Genomic DNA, 20,822 nt, shown 5'->3' on the forward strand with positions numbered 1-20,822 from the left:
TTTTAATTTTGTGTGGCTTTGTTAGTATGTACCTTTATTATTACTGTTACAGCATGGCCAGTGCTACCATCATTTCTTCATGGTTTATTCCCACAGCTGGATAAAGTGTGCAAACATCTTGGAAGATGGATCCTGAAATACAGAAAATGAGGGAAGTTGTCCTTGTCTACCTTGACAGAAGTGGTGGCCTTCAGAAATTTGTACATGATTGCAAAAAATATAATGGTATTACTCAATACATAGTCTGTTGAATTGATACATAATGTTATGCTAACAAATACATTATTTTTAAAAAGTTTTTGCTCTTACAGACTCAAAACAAAGTTATGCTGTTTATCGTTTCATTATTTCAATTAATCCTTCTGACATTGCTGAATTGGATGCAACTCTTGGAAACTATATTCTTCATAATCCCCTACAAGCTGCACAGATTTTTCAGTCAGTAAGTGTATAACAGATGAATAGGCAAAAGTGCATCCTCTAAATTTTAACAAGATTTTCCTTTCTTAAATGAAGTTATTTTTCCATCACAGGTATGCTTTGTAGCCATTAAGACACTATCATTAATTGAACAATTGCAGACAGAAGCCCAGGTGAGTCTCCATTGGTTTTCTCCATTTAGATCTTGAATCTTCTAAGTATAGTGAAATATTAGCAAATATTATTGTGTTAAGTTTTCATTTACCCTTTGGTTGCAGTATTATTTAAATTATTAATAATTAAAAATAGCTGGAAGTCTCACCCTACCACATTGCAATTGTGAGATGAATTAATATGAAGCCTAGTTACCCTTCATGTGTTTCTGAAATTTTTAACAGTTATGTATCACATTGTGTGTTTGTCCATAAAAAGTAAAGCAGTTTTAAATAAAAATATGTTTTTATGTCAATGCTCTTGTGTCTCTTGCTAGATCAGTATATTGCTGAAACCAACCCATTTGCCACCTTTACCGAGTTATGTTCGGAGTCTTTCTGCATATCCCTTTAATTACACATCTCAAAGATTTTATATGTCTGAAGGGATAGTGATTGCAATGGGAACTGTAACAAAATACACACAAGGAGCAAGATTTCTTTGTACTGAGGAAACCTGTCCATTCTCTGAAGGTAGTAAAAAATATAAAAATTATTCTGTACTATTTCAAAAGCTTTTAAATAAATTTGGTAATAAGACATTAAATCTAGCCTAACAAAGGTATTTTCCTATATAGTTTTGTTGCATATGCATACATTTTTGCAATGAACACAGCAGGACTTTTGTTAATTGAAAGGAGTGGACTTGCTCCGCATTATTAAATGTTTTGGAAGAACAGCTATGCCAGCAATCCTTTTTCCTAATGCTGAAGATAGTTTATAGAAGAAAACATAAGTCACCCATTTAACTTGAACATATTTAATATCTTAAATAACTTAATACTTAAATATCTTAAATAACAATAAAATATCTCAAAAGTAAATAAGCTAAACTATTAACATACATTTTTCTTGGAAACTGTCTATAAAAAAACACCACAGGACAATATGTTTTAGGTGGCTGGCAAAAGCTTCTAGCCTAGAACAAGTGGTGCTTTGATGAGTAGTTGACTTCTGTGGAAGTGTTACTGAACTGCTTGCCCCATTGCAGAGAGAGGCCCTAAGTACTTTAAGGCTGTTTTTTGCTTCTTCTGTAAGAGAGTCCGTACAGTTATAAAAGAGATGCAAAATCCCAGAGTTTGGAGGCTGCAGATTAAGTCACACAGACATCTTTATGAGGACACGTACCTCTAACAGTGACTGTCCATATCCCATGCCATTCCCACGGCAGGCAGAAGCCGCAGTGGCTCACTCCTCAAGAAAGCCCGGCCAAGCCGTTCATCTTGGGAATGTGCAGTGGGAAACTGCCATCTCGTGGCCAAACACAATGAATCACATGGATTATTTTAGTGCCATATGTAAGGGAGGCTCATCTGAAGAAACACATAATAAATTTAGAATTTCACTGTCCAGTATTTTAATTGCTTCTGTTCTCCATGGGAAATTTAAAACTAAAACTATGTCTTCCTTTTAAATGGTTGGTAAATTATTATCTTTTTTTTTTAGGGTTTAGGTGCATCAGAGTGCATTGTCCTGGAGCTACAGAGTCTGCTACAGTGAGGACTGATTTTGTGTGTAGCTTGTGTTCTTCACCACTGCAGGAAGACATGAAATTTAGAGTACTTGGTGGTAGGATCTATGTAACCTTACTTTTAGATCTGGTAGTTTCCTACTTCTGTTATACAATGAGCAAATAAAATATTTAAGTGGAAAAAGCCCACTTAAAATACACCAGTCTTTTAAAAAGATGTTTTCAAGAGAATTAACCTTTTTCTTTGCCTTTGTTTTGAAAGATAAACAAATAGTTGAAATGATTGATGCTAAAATTCTGAATGCTTTGAAAGGATATTCCATTGATAAATCACATTTTAGGATTCAGGCATTTACATTGTTCTTGAGAGGTAAGCTGAACTTTGGAGTTCTGTCAAAAATGTTTTAGAATTGATCTATAAGAATCCCTTGCAATTGTAGCTTTGGGGTTTTTTTGCTAAAATGGTGAAAGTCATTATTTATATTGCAGTTCTTTCTGTACTCCCCCCTCTAATTTTATAAAAAGTAGCTAGGTGACAAAGCAGTGTGCACAGGTGATTGCAGAGTGTACATAGCAAAATTCTTGTGTCACTTTTACACCTCCGTTTAATTAAAATCCCCTGGCCAGCTCAGCAGTGTTATTATAAGTTGCTTGTTTTTTCCTCCTTTCTACTTCCTTTGGTCATGCTGTTCTGTACTAACTTCATGTATATTTAACATCCTTACTCAATCTAGCTGTTTTCCACATTCCAGCAGGATTTTTGGTTTCTACTACCACTACCATCCACCACGAACATTAAGTGATTTCTAATGTTAATATCCAACTAAAATCACAACTCAGCAACGTACTTCCATTAATTCTTAAAAATACCCCAAACAAACACAGAAACAAGCAACAAAAAATCCTCATCCATTCCAATAGTCTAGGGAATTATATGGTTCATTTATTGAAAACTACATAGAAAGAACTAGTAGTACTAAAGTTATAATAAAAATTTATAGAACAATCTATGGTTAAGATACTGAGAGTTGCATGGAGTAAATTTCTGCTAGCTATAGTGCTCTGTGTGGTTACAGTGTTTCTCAGGCTGAGATTGAGATCTGGTTGGATCTAATTCTCATTTTCAAAAAATCAATGGGATTTGGTTTTCTAAGATGTACAAGAATATAAAGGTTCACAAAGCTATTTGTGGGTCTTTTTGAAATCTGTGTAGTTTGTATCTCCTTTTTATTGTGTTGGGGTTTTTTTCTGACATTTTATAGGACAGTGACTGATAGTGGTAATGCCACAAACTTCAGAGTAGGAAATATACTTGCAAAAAACTATTCATTTTATTTTCAATGCACGACTAGTGCATTGTCCATTTTCTTTATCATGAAATCTATTTTCCCTAACCTGGTGTGCCTTCCTTATCTTTTGCACTAAATAATTAAAATTGTATGTTTCATTTTATTCTAGTCCATTATCAATCTGGCCTCCAGCTGTTTTGTGCTAATGTTAAATCATAAAATCAAACATTCAGAATGTGTAGAAGTTTTCTGACCATGTCTTTAAAACTGTTTCTATGTGCTAACATATCCATAGCTTTGCCCCCCTGCACTTAGTTTTTTATTATTTGCAGATGAACTGGCCAATAAAATGACAATAGGAAACCACTACAGGATTATAGGAATTCCAGCTTGTGTACAAAATGGCTTACAAATGACTGCATGTATAGAAGTCAATAGTGTACAGCTCTATAAACCAAATGGTAAGAAAGTTCCATTAAAAATTTACTTAAACCCTGGAAAACCTCTTAGAAAAAAAATCTTGATAATTGATACAGTTTTTTATTATCTAGAGGTCTAGTGTTCAAAACTACTCAGGGACTTTCCTCGTACAGCCTGAAATCTGTACTTGCTGTTATTTGAGAATATCTGCTTTTGCCTGATATCCATGCATTGAGAAACTCCCTAATTATGTAGTAGTTCTTCAACTTCTCTTTCCATCTTCTATCCATTAGAAAGTACTTTGTAATCATATAAAATGAACTCGATATTTGAGTTTGTTTTTCTTTTCTTATTGCATCAATTCTAACTGATCATGTCTGCCACCTTTTTAGAAGTAAAATTAAGTGTCAGATGCTTACATTCTGAGTTTGTGCTTAATATAAAGATATATTTGTTCTTGGTAAGTTTTTGTATCAAGACTCCAATGGTGATTTGTACTAACTTACCTGCATAGGTCTCCTTAATGTGTTTGTTCACCTGTACTTTGTTTCCATTAGGTCCTTCTTTTGTCAGTGACAATTTTAAGTATCTGCTCTCACTGACTTCAAGTTCATGCTGGAGGTTTACTGCTGTCCTGGCCAACATCTTTGCTTCTCAAGTTGTTCCACCAGGCACTTACAATACTCTTAAACTTGCAATATTGCTGAGTCTAGTACAGACATGTGAAAAAGAAAATTCAGATTATCTGGATCTCTTGATTATGACAAGTGACCCACTAGTAATTGACAGGTAAAGAGATTCCATTTTTTCCACAGAAATTAGAACTTAAAATCTAGTCTTTTTAAAGATAATAGGATTGGTCTGACATGAAAAGCTACAGACTTCATTTTAAAAGAATATACAAGGCTCCAACTTAGTTAAATACTCAATTTTTATCCCTTGGACATTTTTCTCTCACATGGTAACTCTAGATCAGAACTTCATTAATTATAAAACTTTTTAAAACTCTCATAAGATTATGATAAAAATTTAACACTAACTAGCACTGTTTTGCAGAGTTCAGATAAAAGCTCATTCCTCTAAAATCAAAACTGAAGGCTGTCCCAGAAGCTGGTAACAAAAACAAAGGGCTCAACTTTTCAAACCTTGTGTCAATGTAAGCTCTCTCATCACTGATTCCCAGCTACTGGCCTTTGAATAAATAACCAGTGTATAAATAGATACTTACATTTTTATCTCTTTTTCATAAAAACCATTCAAGTAGGGTATCAGAACTCACATGCATCTTTACACATAATCATAAATCTGTTTGTTGTTGCCTTTAAGTATTTTTCACTATGCATTTTATCTATTTACCTATTCATGCAACAATAAACTGTTAATACAATTTTACATACACTGCAGAAAAGTACAATATGCTCAGATTTACATTAATTTAAGCAAAATCACTTTCTCCTGTCATAACTCAAGATCTCTGAAAGGGGCATGAATTTTATTTTCATTTGGAAGTTATTCAACCAATTCACTAATATTTTTTGTTGTGAACAAAATGCCAAAACTTTGACCTTTTAAAAATTTAGTTGTAGGAATTAGTTCAAATTTTTAAAAACGTGAACTGCAAGATTTCTTTTTTCACAGGTTAAATTTTTTAGGACAAACAGCAGTTCTGTATTTTAAGAATCAAGACATCTGATTAATATTAAAACAGTTGCACACTGTAAATCATGATTGATATTGTAATTTGTACTATTTTGCATTAGCACAGTGTTCACTATCAGCAGCCTGTCAAAGTAGGCATTCCCTACATATTTCCATTGCTGCAATACCCTAGTTACTACTTCTTACTTATTTTACTTAGTAATTTTCTTCCAGGTCATTATAGTGGGGCAAACCATGCTCTGACATCTTAAAATCATTAAGAAGCTTTGATTGTGGAACCAGACAGACAATTTGCAACCTCTCTGTGCCAAAGAACATAGCACAGGGGATGAAAAAGAATTTTTATACCCTATTTCTCCAAAAGAATTGGAGGGGAGCGTGTAACTCAGGAAGGGAGAGCTTACAAGTTCCAGCCTTTTCATTTTTCCCAGATGGCCAGAATTACTAATCCTCTAAAATTTTAAATCACTGGAAGTTTCTGTAGAATAAGAGGAGTTAACAATGTGAGGTTAAATTATGAGATGTCTTTGATTTCCTAGGATTTATTTCTGCAACCCATGATTTGCCTCATGTTTAATCCATAAGAAAGTCTCTTGATGACAGTTGTTAGAAAGCAGGCTTGAACCTTTTGTATTTAAACATTTAGTTTTGATGCTGGTTTCATGTTAAGGACTTTTTGTTGTTGTTGTTTCTAAGTGAGTCTTAATACTTATCAAGTTTTTTTAGAAGTTAATAATTTAACAATTTATGACTGACAGAATTATTTAATCCTCCAGGCTTCTGAATTACAGCTTATGTCTTCTGCCCCGTGGCATACGACACCCACCTTCCAGTGACCTTTTCCCTTCTGTGTCCAAAGATAAACACGGAACTGGAAGTGCCAGTATTCAAGCCTGCAGTGCTGTGCTGGCCAAGGGTGGCATCTGTTACATAGGAGACTTAAGTTCATATAAAAAGGATAAACTTGAACTTCTACAGTCTGGTAATCTCCTACCTCCTAACAAATGAGGGGACGGAACTAAATAAAAATGCAAATTTAAGGCTAGGTTTGTTCCCCAGCTTATGGCCCTCAAATGCTGCAAAAATCTGTACACTGTTTTTAATGGGTCTGTGTAGGACACAAGGACAAAAAAGCCAAGGTCCTGTAAACTTAAATCTGCTACATTACAGACATTCATTATTCATAACAATTCAGCAAAATCATAATCATGACTGATTTCAGATGTGTGTGGGACTAGAATTTATAGCTAAGCTAAATCCATTACATAACTGATGAATTTTGTCTTATCCTAGTGCTAGAGAGCAGAACAACAACAGTATTTATTCCTGGGAAGAAGTATGGAGAAGAGGCTGACCAACAAGTCACTGTTTCAGTTCAGACCAACTTTTGGTCCTTTGTAGATGTGGACTCTTCCTCAAAGAAACATATACAAAAGGAGAACTTTCTAATAGGACAGATGGTAAAGCACATGCCTTTTTCTGAGAGGAACTGTGCTATAGCTGTCACTGGTGTTTATTTTCACCAATAAAATAATGAAAGCATTAAAACTTGTTAGTCGTTCCCAGAAAGTCACAACTTTAATACCTTTAAATCAAGTATCTTCTAAAATGAGATAGCTTTCCCAAAAAAGTAGGTGTCATTCAAACAACATACAGTACAGGTAATTCATTAGATAATCTTGCAGTATAAGTGGATACAGGATATTTCAGATATAAAACACTGTGATGCTTCTACAAGTCAAAAGCCCAAAATAAATATGTAATGTTTTCTTTCTGTGGATCTTTTCCTTAGGATGTGAGTTTGATTCCAGTTAACCTTGTAGATGGTTTTGGGCTCTTGATCTACAATGAGTTTCCTTCCTGTCGCCTGTCTTCTCCTGTTGCACATCACACCTTGAAAAAAGCCATTAATCCTGAAGCCATGCTGTACAAAGTTTCACAGCAGTTCAGAACACAGGATTATGAGGAGGTAAAAAATTATACACAGTAATTTAGAAATGCATTATATTTGTGAATATCATACTGGGTTTGGCATCAGAAAGTTCTCTCTGCTGTCTGCTTACTTTTAATACTCACTTTCTGCCCTTTCCCCCACCATATTTCCACTAGCACTATTAGGATCGTTGACAAAAACAGCTTCAGATCTTGAAAAGGGTCAGTTATAATACAGTTTGAACATGTTTCTGGAAAATATACTACGTTAACATTCACATGAGAACAGATGTCCAGTATCTATTTTTGACCAAAAAGTTTACAACCACCAGTAGAAGTTAACATTGAATTCTAATTAAATTGTCAATAGCTGTAGCATAACTAACAGATGATTCCCCCTTGAAGTGCTCAAGGCTAGGGTGGATGGGGCTCTGAGCAACCCTGTCTAGTGGAAAGTAAAGTTGGAACGGGAGTTCCAACGGGCAATGGGAGTCCATTGGAATAAAGTTGGAATGGGATGACCTTTAAGATCCCTTCGAACGCAAACCATTCCATAATTTTGTTTACTATCCAAGATGTGTCCTTATTATTATCCTTCATATTTTTCTTATTCAGTATAGCCAAATGGTGACAACTGTCTTTACTAGTAAAGCTATTTGTAGAATATATTGTCCAGCCTGTGTGACTATGCCACTGGTGTATTAAAAGGTGTGAAAAAAGGGTAATTCCTTCTTTTCCTGGTAAATATTTAAAGTTCATGCCCTCTCTCTAGTTTATTTTGTTTGCTAGGAATCTTCATGTTGAACTGAGTTCAGAAGCAGAAAGTCTCATTCAGGGCTATTATCTTGCAAGTCGCAGGGTGAGAAGAGATTCCATTCATGGATCAACATTATCAGCCTCTGCTCTAAAAATTCTGTATGTCCTACTTTCCATTTTCAAAGAGAAATTGTGCTAATCTGCACAGGAGCTTGTTTAATAAAAAGCTACATGAGATTAATGTTTTGAAAAGTTCAAGCATAAATAATCTATTTATGAATGCCATTTATTTTATATATTGACACTGCTAAAAGAAACCCAAGTTCAAACAATTTTGCCAGGCAAAATAAAACCAAAAACCCCAGCTATTTACGAAACATTTCATTATTAAAGCTATCTAGAAAAAAAAAGGGATTTAAATATGTACAGCTTTATTATGGAAGCAAAAAAAGTATTAATGGATAACGTGGCAAGTTCCACGTTTTAGCACAAGAAGTTCATGCATAGTATGTATTTTGTCAGTGGTAGACGTAACTGCAGAGCTGAAGTATGAAAAATAACACCCCAGTGTTAACTTTTAATTCACACAAGTGCTTGATACAGGGCAGTACACATTGCATTCATGCCTGCAGTTATTTTTTATTTCTGACATGCTTATATTGATCTCTTAGGATTTCACTGGCTAAGGCTCATGCCAAGCTCAGTTTAAGGCAGAGAGTACTTGAGGAAGATGCAGTGATTGCCATCTTGTTACTTGAGTCATCGCTGACCCTAAAACATGGTAAATAATGCACGACAGTTCCTTAGACTTTGGTACATCACTGTCACATCTGCCAGTCTGAACAAATTCTACATCCATTGATTGCAATAGCAGGTAATTTCAAATCAAAATCTAGAACTTCCACTGCTGAAGACTGGTACTGGAGGAGTCTGTCAGTTTGTCTCAGTGCTGTATGTAATGAGGCCACGGGCCAGCACCAAGTCTGTCCTTCATACCGGTTTATTTAAGGAATTGCTCTTCTAACACTGGCTCAGGTTAAGCTAAGGACAGACTTCCCTCCCTGGGCAAACAAAAAACATTGGACTTGTTTTGTTTATTAAGCACCAGTCATTATTTGTTCACACACAGATTTGGAAGCAAGGTAAGAACTATGATCTAGGATTGCATTGCTACATAATTTGCATCACAGCTCTTTTTTCCCCCCAAAGTACTGGCAAATATCAAGTCTTACAGCTCAATTTCTTCTTTGCCTAGGCATATCTCCACTATGTGTGGCACCAAATCCTGTATTTCCATTTGACCTCAGTGATGAAAACTCCCTGCAACAGAGAGATATTTACCTCATGCAGTGTCACCATCAGCTCCTGAAGTTTATTTCTGCCTATAGCCCAGGAATTCACATTAACACTAATGAAGAGTAAAAACTCCACTCTAAGTAAAGGTAAAGCCTGAGGCTTTGGCTTTTTTGAGAGGTTACAGTTAGAAATCCAAAATTACTAAAAATTTAGAGGACAGTTTAGTGATGCTTTAGCAAGGAATACAGCATAGCTGACAGGACTTGAATTACAAGTTTTGTCAGTTATTTGAAGGCAGGAAGGATATCCTGGAAAGCCATGGCTTCAGAGCACAGCCCCAACCAGAACTTCTCCTCCTGGCTACCATTCACAGCTAAGCAAGGAGTAATTTAGGATTCAGGATTTTTAATAAGAGGACAACTATAAATTAAACCACCAGTTCAGATTTTGATGTTTCATTTCAGCTACCTGAATTCTGCAGTTTCTCTTGTTGCTTCCTTTCAAATGTATCACCCAAATGGTTAAGGAGTTTTAAGAACATAAGAAATCTTCTCTTCATAGTTTAAGTCAGTCTTTACTTATTCATGGTGTATAGATTTTGAAAGGTATAAAAGTATTATCATACTTCTTCATGTTGTGTGTCTTTTTTTACATTACAGCAATATGAGATTAAACAAGGATGCCAGATGCTCCTGAAACCAAAATCCAAACAAAACAAAAAAGCCCGCAAAACAAACCACAAAAGAAACCCACCAAACCACCCCAATCTGCAAAACCCAATGTTTCTACATTATTTTATATAGACTGCAAGGGATAGTAGAGTGCTACAGTTAGGTAAAAGAAAATTAGACAACCTGGTAAGCAGGTAACTCAATGAGTTCAGCTCTACCTCACTGTAAAAACAAATGAAGAACATGTGGTAGGAGATGAGTTGTTTGGAGCACCCTATGGTTCCCCAGTATGGGCCTTCCTGTGTTTGACGTTCCTATAGGATATAGCACTAGGCATAATCCTCAGCAAGCCTTGCAGCTAAGAAATACACCTTAAATAAAAAAGCTGCAGTAAAATTGTCCAGACTTCTGTCAAATCTGGACAAGCTGAATAGTTAAGGCTTGTGTTACTCCCACCCAGGATGCCATCCAGCAGGATCAGTGCTACTGCTCCCATCGCCTCAACAAAAAAAATAAGCTACTGAAAACAGAAATCCAAGATTTTATTCATACCCACTACTAACACTGTAAACACTTATTTAGACGGCACAAATTTTCCCACATTTTAATCTTTGCCTTATTCACTTTTGATCCATTTATTTGATACACTCAAAAATTGATACTAAGTTCTCAGACTGCCCAGAAGGCCACTTCTCTTTCCAGAGTGACACTCTATCCTGAATTTCGTTCCAAGATTATTCATTTTCAGTGAACAGCTACTCCCCGCCGTACTATGGAACCAAGCAGGATTTCTGATGAGCAGGAAGGACAATGGAAGCATTTCCAAGTACATTAGAACTCCACATTCCAGGCTGTTGTTTTCAAACTAAGAACAATAACAATAATGAGTTAGTTTCCTGTACCCTTAATTAATCTTACACAAAGGTATTACTGTCACTGGCATTTCAGATCTCAAGATACACATCAAAAAACATTCAGATGGGTAAACGGCAAAAGTCTCATCATTATGCCAGAAAAATTACTCTTTAAGGGTAGACTGAAATAGAATTCCTTTATAAATCACTGGTTTTGAGAAGCAATATTAAGGGGTTTTCTGCAGAAAGAGCACAACATTTTATCCTTGCTTGTCCCCAGCTTCTCCCATGAGCTCTTGAAAACTGGAAGGCTTGTAGCAGTACAAGGATGGTAGTAGCCAACATGCCCAGTACAGGCTTTCCCTGGGTGGCAGTACAGCCTGCAGGAGCCTGAGCACTGTGACAGTAATAAAAAACAACTGACCTCCTTAAACACCCACACTTCTACAAGTGGGTGGACTCTCCTGCTGGCACAAGGCTGGAAGACAGTGGAGGTGGTCATCTGATGTCACAGAGCCTTGGGAAAAAAGATATAAAATCAGAAATGACAGGAGCAAATCAAAGTGGAAAACCCTACTGATTAGCTGGCACATCAGATATACAACACTGCTCATCACAACATTCAGTTGGGTAAACGGCAAAGGGTCATCATCACCATGCCAGCAATTTCCTGCCTATATAAGGCTGCTTTTTCCAGGTACTAAATACAAGGGAATTGGTTAAGTTTGTCTCAAGAGCTGTACTTCCACGAGCTGAAGCAGGGCCTTCATTTTAACTGCTAAGCACAGAACAGACTGAGTACAACCAAGAGAAAAACAGCTCTGTTTGGGCACAAAAATGCAGATTCCTCTCTTACATTCAAGCCCCAGATGGTGATTATCTTTCTACAGGTAAATCTCACAACCACAGCCACCTTTCCCTGTGGAATATATTCCAAGATGACACAGTTGAAGTAGTGCCAGCATGGATTGTCATCTGAACATACTGTTGTTCACTTAATTCTCTCCGTGTCAGTTAACATCCATGAATTCTTCCAATCAGAAGTTTCCCGAGTTAAAAACTAGGTTCTCTGATACAAGCCTCTCCCTCTTGACTCCTTTGGGATTCTTGGATTGCACCTGCTTTGTTCTGGGGAGCAAGTCTTAGGAGATTTTATAGCTGCCATAATACCTTTTGTTAAGATTTTAACCTCTTAACCCTACATACAATCAAATTTCTCTTTTTCCCATCTGTAAGGGACTTTGCAAGCCATTAACCAGTTTCAGAACTCTTGACCTGGATTTCATGATGCTTCCCTCAACATCTTTGAGTACAGTAAGAAATACTTACTTCTGTAGTTCCAGAATTCACGTGGCATCTTTCTGCTTGCAAGGCATGGCAGAGTCCAGACTAAGGATTCCCAAAGCCAGCAACAAACTCATCTTGAGCTTCACTTCTTGCCTAAAACAATGAAGATATTTGATTCAGAGAGCTCCACTGCTAAGCCAGTAGCAGAAAACATTAACACTTCTTTGGGAACATTAAGCCCATGCTCTCCTTGTTATTACCTGGGACAGAGCATCAGCTGAGATCAAGGTTAAGCAGAGGCATGACCATTTTCATAAAAGCTCCAATGACTAATTGCAGGACAAGTACAGTGCTCCTAATGATCAGCCAGGCTGGGGAGAGGAGCACCCTGGCAGGGTACAGCCTTTAACCCCACCTCACGTGTGACACTCTGGGGAACTCACTGATGTTTTGCCACAAGTTGAACTGAGGTCAGCACTCACACCACAGTCTGTAATGCAGGAGAACATTATCCCAGAGGCTGCTGAGACTCCTGGGGCCCTGTCCCTGCCAGACCCCAGCAGTTTGGATCTGTGCCTATAACCCAAACAAGGGCATAGTCTGGGTCACCTCACAGCCCTTGCCCAATTCCCCGAAGGAAAAAAAAAAAGGTAATTTATCTTTTGAATTATGACAGGCATTTGCTGATGAAAACGATCTGTCAGCAAAACCAACTATCTCTGAATGTCCAAGCTGTCATTCCTTTCAGGACTTGATGAGCCAAGAGACAGCTTCAAGTAGCCACCACGTGGCACACAGTAATTAGGCCCATCGCGGTCTCCCACAGCACCGGCTCTCCTGGGCATCCTGTGGCTGGAGTGTCAGCCTGAACTGCGCCACCCCAGCGCCCAGGGGAACACAGGCACAGCCACGGCAGCGTGACGATCACTCCTCGTTCAAGTGACAGCTCCGGCTGTTTAGAAAAGCACCTGAAACCATCCCTGCAGTTCCTGAGATTAGTCATTACTTTGACCTGCCATGTCAAAAAATCCCGATTTCCCACATTAAACACCCGGGAGCATTTCTAATTCCTCGGAGAAGGGCAGAAATCACTCGACTTCACTCGAAATCACAGACGAGCACATGTCTGGACTGCCGGGCAGGACTTGCTCCAAGGAGCACGGCGGGGGTCGGGCGGCTGAGGAATCACACGGATCGCTGCGGATCCACACAGCGGGATCACTGAACCACAGGATGTTAAAGGCGTGGAACAGACCTCAGCGATCATCCAGTCCCAGCCCTTTCCTGCCACGGGCAGGGACACCGCCCACTAGACCAGACTGCTCAAGGCCCCATCCAGCCCGGCTTTACACGCCGCCATGCCTTGGGGCGCTCACAATCTTCCTGTTCCAGAGGCCTCACCACCCTCACAGTAAGGAATTTCCTCCAATACCCAACCCAAACTTCCCCTCTTTCAATTTGTACTCATCAGACTCGGCAGCCGCTCCCACGCCCGAGGCACGGCAGGACGGCTCCCAAGCCACGGATCAGCACGGGCACGTCCCACGCCCGGGCATTCCCCCTTCCCAACCACCGCCTGCGGCTCCTCCGCCAAAGGGAGCCCTGCAGACACAGCCAGGCCCCGCCACATCCATCCAAGCACCCACCGAGGCACGCACGCCGAACAGAGGCGGGCAGGCGCGGCCACTCCAGTTCCGTACCCGTTGGAAAGAGAAAGGGCGATTCCCGCCGGGACCCCGCTAAATACGCGCGGCGCGCCGGGGCGGGGCGGGAGCGGCGCCTTCCGGCTGCGCGCGCACAGGGACGCGGGGAGAGTGCAGCGGGCGGGATTGGGATGGGAAGGGAAACGATCCGGGTCCGCAGGCGCTGCTGGAGTTCCGGCTGCGAACAGCCCGGAGGGCAGCTCCTCTACTGTGGCCGCGGGAAATTCACCTGTGCCATCCCTCCGAGGGAACGGCTGTGGTGACAATGACCGAAGTTTGCCGAGGTCTTTTAGCTTCCTCCATGAAGAATGCCAGCTTTTGATAGCAGCGTATAAGCATTTTACAACTGTGTTCCTAAGTACGTGCGTATTCCTAGGGTTAAATGCCAAACTCTTGTGTTTCAGTATACGAGGGTATGAGTTGTTCCTAGGAAATGTAGCACTGGAACCAAACATCAGGTTTGAAGCAAGCAGGTTCAGAGGATCTGTTGCTATCCTGCTGTGTAAGTTTCTAGAAGATAAAAGCTCTTGCCCTGCTCAAAGGGAGCGTGTTGCCTAAGCTGGTGTCTTCTGGAAGGAAAAGCATATTTCTGATGCAGAACAATCTGTCTCAAGGGAAAAAAGATCCTCATTCATAAATATGGGTAACTCTTCTTTGTCATGGATATATTTTATGAAAACTCCTTTTGCTAGGATCTTTTCTCCTGAGAAGCTGAGAGGCCTCAGAAACCAAATGTAAACAATAACTATCTGCTGCTGTGGAATGCAACAGGTGCATCCTTGATTGGTCTCATGTGGTTGTTTTTAATTAATGGCCAGTCTTGGACTTTCTGGTCAGTCACAAGATTTTATTATCATTCCTTTCTATTCCTTTCCTTGCTAGCCTTCTGATGAAATTCTTCTATTCTTTAGTACAGTTATAATATCATTTTCTTTTAATATAATATATATCATAAAATAAATCAGCCTTCTGAAAGACGGAGTCAAGATTCTCATCTCTTCCCTCATCCTGGGACCCCTGCGAACACACCACACTTCTTAACTGAAAAACTGCTGTTGTAATTTTGCATGTTCTTACAGGCCTATAATAATTCCATAAAATGCTGGAAAAGTCTTAGGGATACAGCTACAGTAAGTAGCTACAGTGCTTGCTGCTCTGATTCTCTGGCTGCCTGCAGAGCATTGTAAATATTTATTTGTAAATACTGCAGGGGTTGTGGAGAACTCTAAATTTTACCATACTTTTTTAACAAAAGTTGTTCTTGGTAGTGTTTTTGTTTTCCCTTTTTCCTAAATGTAATTTTAAAGTCTTCAGAAAGAAGACAACATCTATAAATTCACAATATTATCATGTACAATGAGAAACTGATACAGGTCTTGCAGCTTGCTTGAGTCTGAGATGTATTCTCTGTGCCATCCATTAATAACTTTCCATGTTTTTAACTCCTATTGCAAAAGCATTTTTCATTCTTACAAATTAAACTAGGTTGGAAAAGGCTACTGACCTCCTCTGACTTATCACCACCTTGTCATTTTGATCAACCTACTAAGTGGCATTTCCTGACTTTCCTTGAACAGCTCCAGGAGCAGTGACTCCACCACCTGCAACTCCACCACCTCCCCGGGCAGTCCATTCCAATGCTTAGCAGCCCTTTCTTTGAAGAAATTCTTCCTGATGTCCAACTGACCCCCTTGCTTCTTGGTTAAGCAGTCAGAATCTTTCAATGCCATTTAAAGGAATAAGCCTTTTAAAAACACTGAGGAATCTTTTTTTTTTTTTTTTCTGTTCTTGAATACTGTCCCTTCCAGGTATATTGTCTTGTTAAAAAAAAGCTCAGAATGCTGCAGGGGCAGTTGAGAGCTCCAGATTTTACCATACTGTTTTTATGAAAGTTGTTCTGGCTAATAATTTCATTTTTCTAAATACAATTTTTAAATTTAAACCATGAAGCTTTCAGAAAGGAGACAACATCTATAAATTTAGAATATTATCGTGTACAATGAGAAACCAATAACAGATTTTGCAACTCAAAGTATATGATATTCACTGAATAATATTTAATAGAACATTTACCTCAGCAATAACAAACCATATGAGAAGTACAGTGTTTTACAGAACAGATAGAAAGGATGACATTTGTGCATTTAGTTTCAACTTTTCTTGCCTAAATACAGATGTTTAAGTGAACAAGCCAACAGTTTGGGTTCACCTGCTCCAGCACATGAACCCCTTAAATGAAATGAGCCGTGGTGTGGTGAGCAGACACGTGGTTGTGCCGGGGGAGCAAACACAGCCTGAGCCCTGTGTAACATGCAGCACAGTCCTGGGGTGGGTACAAGCAGTGCCCAAACTGCAGCACTCTGTGCAGGAGGAACGGGTCTCTCAGCACATTTTTACTCCATGAACGTGCATCCATATTCCCAGCAATAGCTACAAAGAGTAGGACTCTCCGATGGCTGGAGCCCTGACCTGACAGCTGTGGTCAGGGGATTTCTGCCATCCGCTTTAAGCAGTGGAGAAAGTCTGTGTGGGATTACAGTTGCTATTTTTAGCCTTGCCCTTCTCTTTTCACCCAAGCCTGTTTTGCCCTGTACTTGGCCATTAGCACATAACTCCTCCTCTCTTTTCTCTCAGCGCTAGTCCCAGAGAGGACAAGGATCCTTGACTGCCGGCAGCTCTTTGCTGCTGCTGCTGCTCGGATTGGTGCTGGCTGCAGACACCACCGGCTCCCCCTCATTCAGATCGCAGCAGTGACAGAAACCAATGAAGTGTCACGTTTACTTAATGAGGTATTAATTACATTTAAGAATCAATTCCTTCTCCCCTACAAACAGCATTTCAGAAATTACAGTTTGTCTGTAGATACTGTTTTTTAAACTTAAATATATATTTATATAAGGTGTAATAAATAACCATTTTTTTTTCAAGGGAGGTTAGATCTGTGAAGATGTTGATGTTTCCCCATGGTTTGCGCTGTCTCCTTGTGCCGAGTGAGTCAGAAACTGTCCCGTGGCTCCAATGTACAGCCTGGAACGCATGGGCCACTTCTGCAAGAGAGGAGACAAGCACAGCACTGAGACACCCGGGATCTCTGCACTCCAGCTGCAGTTCTCAGCAGAGATTTGATGGAATCACAGTGCAAGAAAATAGGAAACTCTTGCTATCACCACACAGTTCCATTTTTGTCATTCGATGGAAAAATGTTTGCAGCTTCTTTGGAGCTCAGCCTGGGTATTTGCTTTGGTAATTAATTGTGAGGCACAGCTCCCAACCCTGCCGTGCCCCAGCAAATGGGACCAGGCCAGTCAGCCATGCTCAGTTTGAGTCACAGATGTTCTTCTGTTAGTAGAATAAAACAAAGAATTCCTTCTCAAGGCACCAGGGATGCTACAGGGATACACCTGCACCTGCAGGGATTGCAGCCCCATGTGCACAGCCATCCCTGCTGGCTGGGCCCCACAACACCACAGGGGCTGCTGCTGAAGGCTGTGAGTCTAAGGGAATTTAATGTAATTGCACCTTGGCAGTCTTCAGCACTCTCAGCATCTTGTTCTTGTCAGCTCCAGCTATTTCAGATAACACAGCTCATCTTTACACTCACTGGTTTTTGGAATCATTCATTAGTCTTGGTGTTAAATATTTATTCTGACAGCTTGAGTTTCTAACCCCAGCAGGTTTCTCACTGCAAGCAGCCCTGTGGTGCAGGTGGCTGCAGCTGGGCACCCAGAACTTGGGAGGGAGCATCCAGCTCCGTTTGCTGTGCCAAGGTCACTATTACAGATGTGGATGCTTGAAGAGACAACTTGTTACACACACTGGATGCAAAAATACCTGAAATGCAGCCAGCACATTGTTCCAAAAGAATGCAGTTTTTTAGAGACTCTTTTGGGTACAGACTGGCACCTTTCCTGTGGGTAAAGGGCACTTAATGCAGATAAATCTCAGCTCTTCCGTGCAAAGACCTAAAGCACCAGCATATCCTCACTTAAACTGTGCGATCTCATTCAGCATTTCATTTCAAGTGTGATGTTAAGAGTTTGTCACTAATAAACCATCCAAGTTCAAAGTCATTAACCATACTTTTCAATCAGTGTACACACAACTGTACTTGAATATTTAACTTCCCTCGCTATTTGCATGTACTATGCTTAATCTATCAGCTTAGTTAAAGATTTTATCTCTAAAGGTTGTCTCATATCCTGTGTTTTGGGGTTTTTGAAACACATTAAGATTTGACTGTGACACATTCATCAAATATATTCATTAAAAAATAATTGCTTAAGTGAATCCAGTATTACTCTCTTCCAGTAGCCTGGGAAATGGGCATCTGGATCATTTAACTGCTGTAATAACTATTCAAAAGTATTTTTTGCCAGTAGTTGGCAGCTGAATAAAAAGTACCATGAGAGACCTGTGTCCTTTCACTCTGACTGAGGGAAGTAACAGAAGCTATTTTGAACTTATTTTGAAATACATCACAGTATTTTTTTTACTTAAATTATAGCCATCTTCTAATTGATATAGAGGTTTTGCTTTCTTTATGAGTCTGCTAATCATTTAAATGGCCTCAGAAGCCTATGTTCACATCATACTGTAAAATATAGCAACCAACACTGTGAACAAGGAACTCTCTGTGAATTAGGCACTTTTTAGAAATTAGAGATTACTTCACAAATTAATCTTAATTAAATCATTCTGAATTCAGACTCTTAAAAAGAAAAGCAAACATCCCAGTGCTCTAGCTCACTCCCTGTGAGCAGAGCCAAAGAAAACACCCTGTGGTGTCTGAGCCCCATCAGTCAGTGAGTGCTGCATTTGGAAACAGTTTCCAGCCCGCTCCTCTCCAAGAGCAGTTCCCCTTTCTCATCCCTTCTGCATCGCTGTGATTTTTGTTTGACAAAGGGAAGAGCATACACCAACCAGAGAAAAGCTTTGGTAGAGCACTTTCATGGAGTAATTAACACGTGGCTGGTAATTAACACCGCTGTGGGCACTGGGCTGCCGGGGCAGCAGAACCAAAGCAGGCCCAGCCATGCTGGGTCACCTCTGTGGGACAGTGTTGGGACAGTGTCAACTCACCACACACACCCCTCACGGCTCTGGGACAGTGTTGGGACAGTGTCACCTCAGCACATACACCCCTCACAGCTGTGGGACAGTGTTGGGACAGTGTCACCTCAGCACATACACCCCTCACAGCTGTGGGACAGTGTCACCTCCCTGCATACACCCCTCACAGCTGTGGGACAGTGTCACCTCAGCACATACACCCCTCACGGCTGTGGGACAGTGTTGGGACAGTGTCACCTCACTGCATACACCCCTCACAGCTGTGGGACAGTGTCACCTCCCCACACACACCCCTCACGGCTGTGGGACAGTGTCACCTCACTGCATACACCCCTCACAGCTGTGGGACACTGTCACCTCACTGTATACACCCCTCACAGCTGTGGGACAGTGTCACCTCAGCACATACACCCCTCACAGCTGTGGGACAGTGTCACCTCAGCACATACAACCCTCACAGCAGGATCCATTGGGTCCCTCAGGATCACCAAGGTTTCCACACAAGGAGCAAGAAGATGCAAGGACTCCTGTGGTGCTGATCTTCATTTCCAACAACCAGGTTTGGATCTACATGAGATTTGATATTTTGGTGCAAAGTTCCTGAAGCTGGAGGAACAAAGCTCCAAGGTATTTCCAACAGACCCCTAAGACCTAGGCCCAGTGGTTAGTCCAGGCAGAACTTCTATGTAATGCCTCTAGGCAATGTCCAGGGACATTAAATCTTTAGTTTCAATTACCTGTCTAAGGCCAGTGTACTCACTCAGTGACACAAGGTGGTGGCTGTCCCTCAGCTCCCTACCTTGACAGGGTGCAGGTACCCATCCCCGCGCAGGGTGCCCAAGGCCTCTCCCGGTGACTCCTCCTCATCCTGAAGGCTGCGGGTGAGGTGCGCGATGTAGGTGGTGGCCAGGAGGAGCACATCCAGCTTGGAGAGCTTGGTGTCGGGCGGCACGGAGGGCAGGGTTTTCTGCAGCTGGAGGAAGGCGTGCCGCAGGGTCTGCACCCGGCTGCGCTCCCGGGCCGCGTTGGCGGCGGCGGGGCGGCCCGGAGCGGCACCGGGAGCGGCACCGGGAGCGGCACCGGGAGCGGCACCGGGAGCGGCACCGGGAGCGGGAGCAGCCCCGGCCGCCAGCGGCGGGCAGCAAGTGCTGCTGCCGGCAGAGGAATCGGGCTCTGCCCCCGGGCTGGAGATCTCCTCGCTGCTCTCTGCTAAGTGTCCACAGTCCATCCCCGGCAGGGAGGGAGGGGGGGTCCTGCAAGTAGAAGAGCATCTCCAAAGTAAGATGCCGCGGTGAGCTGGAGCCAGCACGTTCTGAAAATAAGGATGGTCAGAAAGGCAGGCACTGCCTGTGCTAGGAAAAGCTGGAATGCAGCTCTGTGAACTGCTTTTCCACTCCCTGCTTACAAATTCAGCATCACCCAGGGGTACAGAACAGAAGTTAAAATCTTTGCAATGATCGGTATTTGACTTTTTTGGCAGTGTTACACAGAGCAACTTTTTTGAGTCACTCATAGCCCAGAGATAACTTCTGAGAAAACCCAACAGGCACTACCCAGAGGCACTGCCACAGTGGTTTCCTTTTATAATCAACTAAAAATTAGGCTAAAGGCAATTTTTAAAACTCTATGATTTGGGATGTGGAACTGTTAGTATATTTTCTATTTTCACTGCAATCATTTTATGAACAGTCTTATAGGTGATCAGTTCTTCAAGGACTATGGAAAGAAAAATATTATTTTCAAATGCATCAGTAAGTGAAGACAGAGCACGGACTCAGTTTT

At 40.8% G+C, this 20,822-nt stretch overlaps 2 protein-coding genes, 2 long non-coding RNA genes and 1 other non-coding gene across 8 annotated transcripts; 2 read left to right on the top strand and 3 right to left on the bottom strand.

Annotated features, from left to right (window-relative positions):
- Positions 1-17: 17 nt before the first annotated feature.
- LOC129128257 (uncharacterized) lies at positions 18-14,068 on the bottom strand. Of its 2 annotated transcripts, none has more exons than XR_013184323.1 (5): positions 13,914-14,068; positions 12,310-12,420; positions 11,405-11,497; positions 1,761-10,991; positions 18-132 (listed from the first exon to the last, which is right to left on the bottom strand). It is a non-coding gene; the product is annotated as an uncharacterized LOC129128257 (long non-coding RNA). The 2 variants fall into 2 exon arrangements; XR_008535261.2 differs by lacking the exon at positions 18-132 and having other exon boundaries at positions 4,384-4,521; positions 6,298-10,991.
- Positions 114-9,581, top strand: MCMDC2 (minichromosome maintenance domain containing 2). Its single transcript, XM_054645414.2, has 14 exons — positions 114-225; positions 312-442; positions 534-593; positions 911-1,106; positions 2,079-2,201; positions 2,366-2,473; positions 3,725-3,853; positions 4,370-4,601; positions 6,248-6,453; positions 6,765-6,931; positions 7,264-7,440; positions 8,176-8,318; positions 8,831-8,940; positions 9,415-9,581. The coding sequence occupies exons 1-14, from the start codon at positions 126-128 to the stop codon at positions 9,579-9,581; spliced, it is 2,049 nt and encodes a 682-aa protein (XP_054501389.2). The 5' UTR covers positions 114-125.
- LOC129131576 (small nucleolar RNA SNORD87) lies at positions 11,062-11,140 on the bottom strand. The gene has a single exon (XR_008535700.1). It is a non-coding gene; the product is annotated as a small nucleolar RNA SNORD87 (small nucleolar RNA).
- LOC143695241 (uncharacterized) lies at positions 13,579-18,040 on the top strand. 3 transcript variants are annotated; one of them, XR_013184331.1, is made up of 2 exons: positions 13,579-13,678; positions 16,899-18,040. It is a non-coding gene; the product is annotated as an uncharacterized LOC143695241 (long non-coding RNA). The 3 variants fall into 3 exon arrangements; XR_013184332.1 differs by lacking the exon at positions 13,579-13,678 and adding an exon at positions 14,011-14,328; XR_013184330.1 differs by lacking the exon at positions 13,579-13,678 and adding an exon at positions 16,439-16,759.
- On the bottom strand, positions 16,740-20,284 carry TCF24 (transcription factor 24). The gene is made up of 2 exons (XM_054644786.2): positions 19,840-20,284; positions 16,740-17,017 (listed from the first exon to the last, which is right to left on the bottom strand). Exons 1-2 carry the CDS (start codon positions 20,266-20,268, stop codon positions 16,904-16,906), a joined length of 543 nt encoding a protein of 180 aa, XP_054500761.2. The 5' UTR covers positions 20,269-20,284; the 3' UTR covers positions 16,740-16,903.
- Between the last annotated feature and the right edge of the window lie 538 nt (positions 20,285-20,822).

The sequence above is a fragment of the Agelaius phoeniceus genome, chromosome 1 (assembly GCF_051311805.1).
Source record: "Agelaius phoeniceus isolate bAgePho1 chromosome 1, bAgePho1.hap1, whole genome shotgun sequence".
Taxonomy (NCBI): Eukaryota; Metazoa; Chordata; class Aves; order Passeriformes; family Icteridae; genus Agelaius; species Agelaius phoeniceus.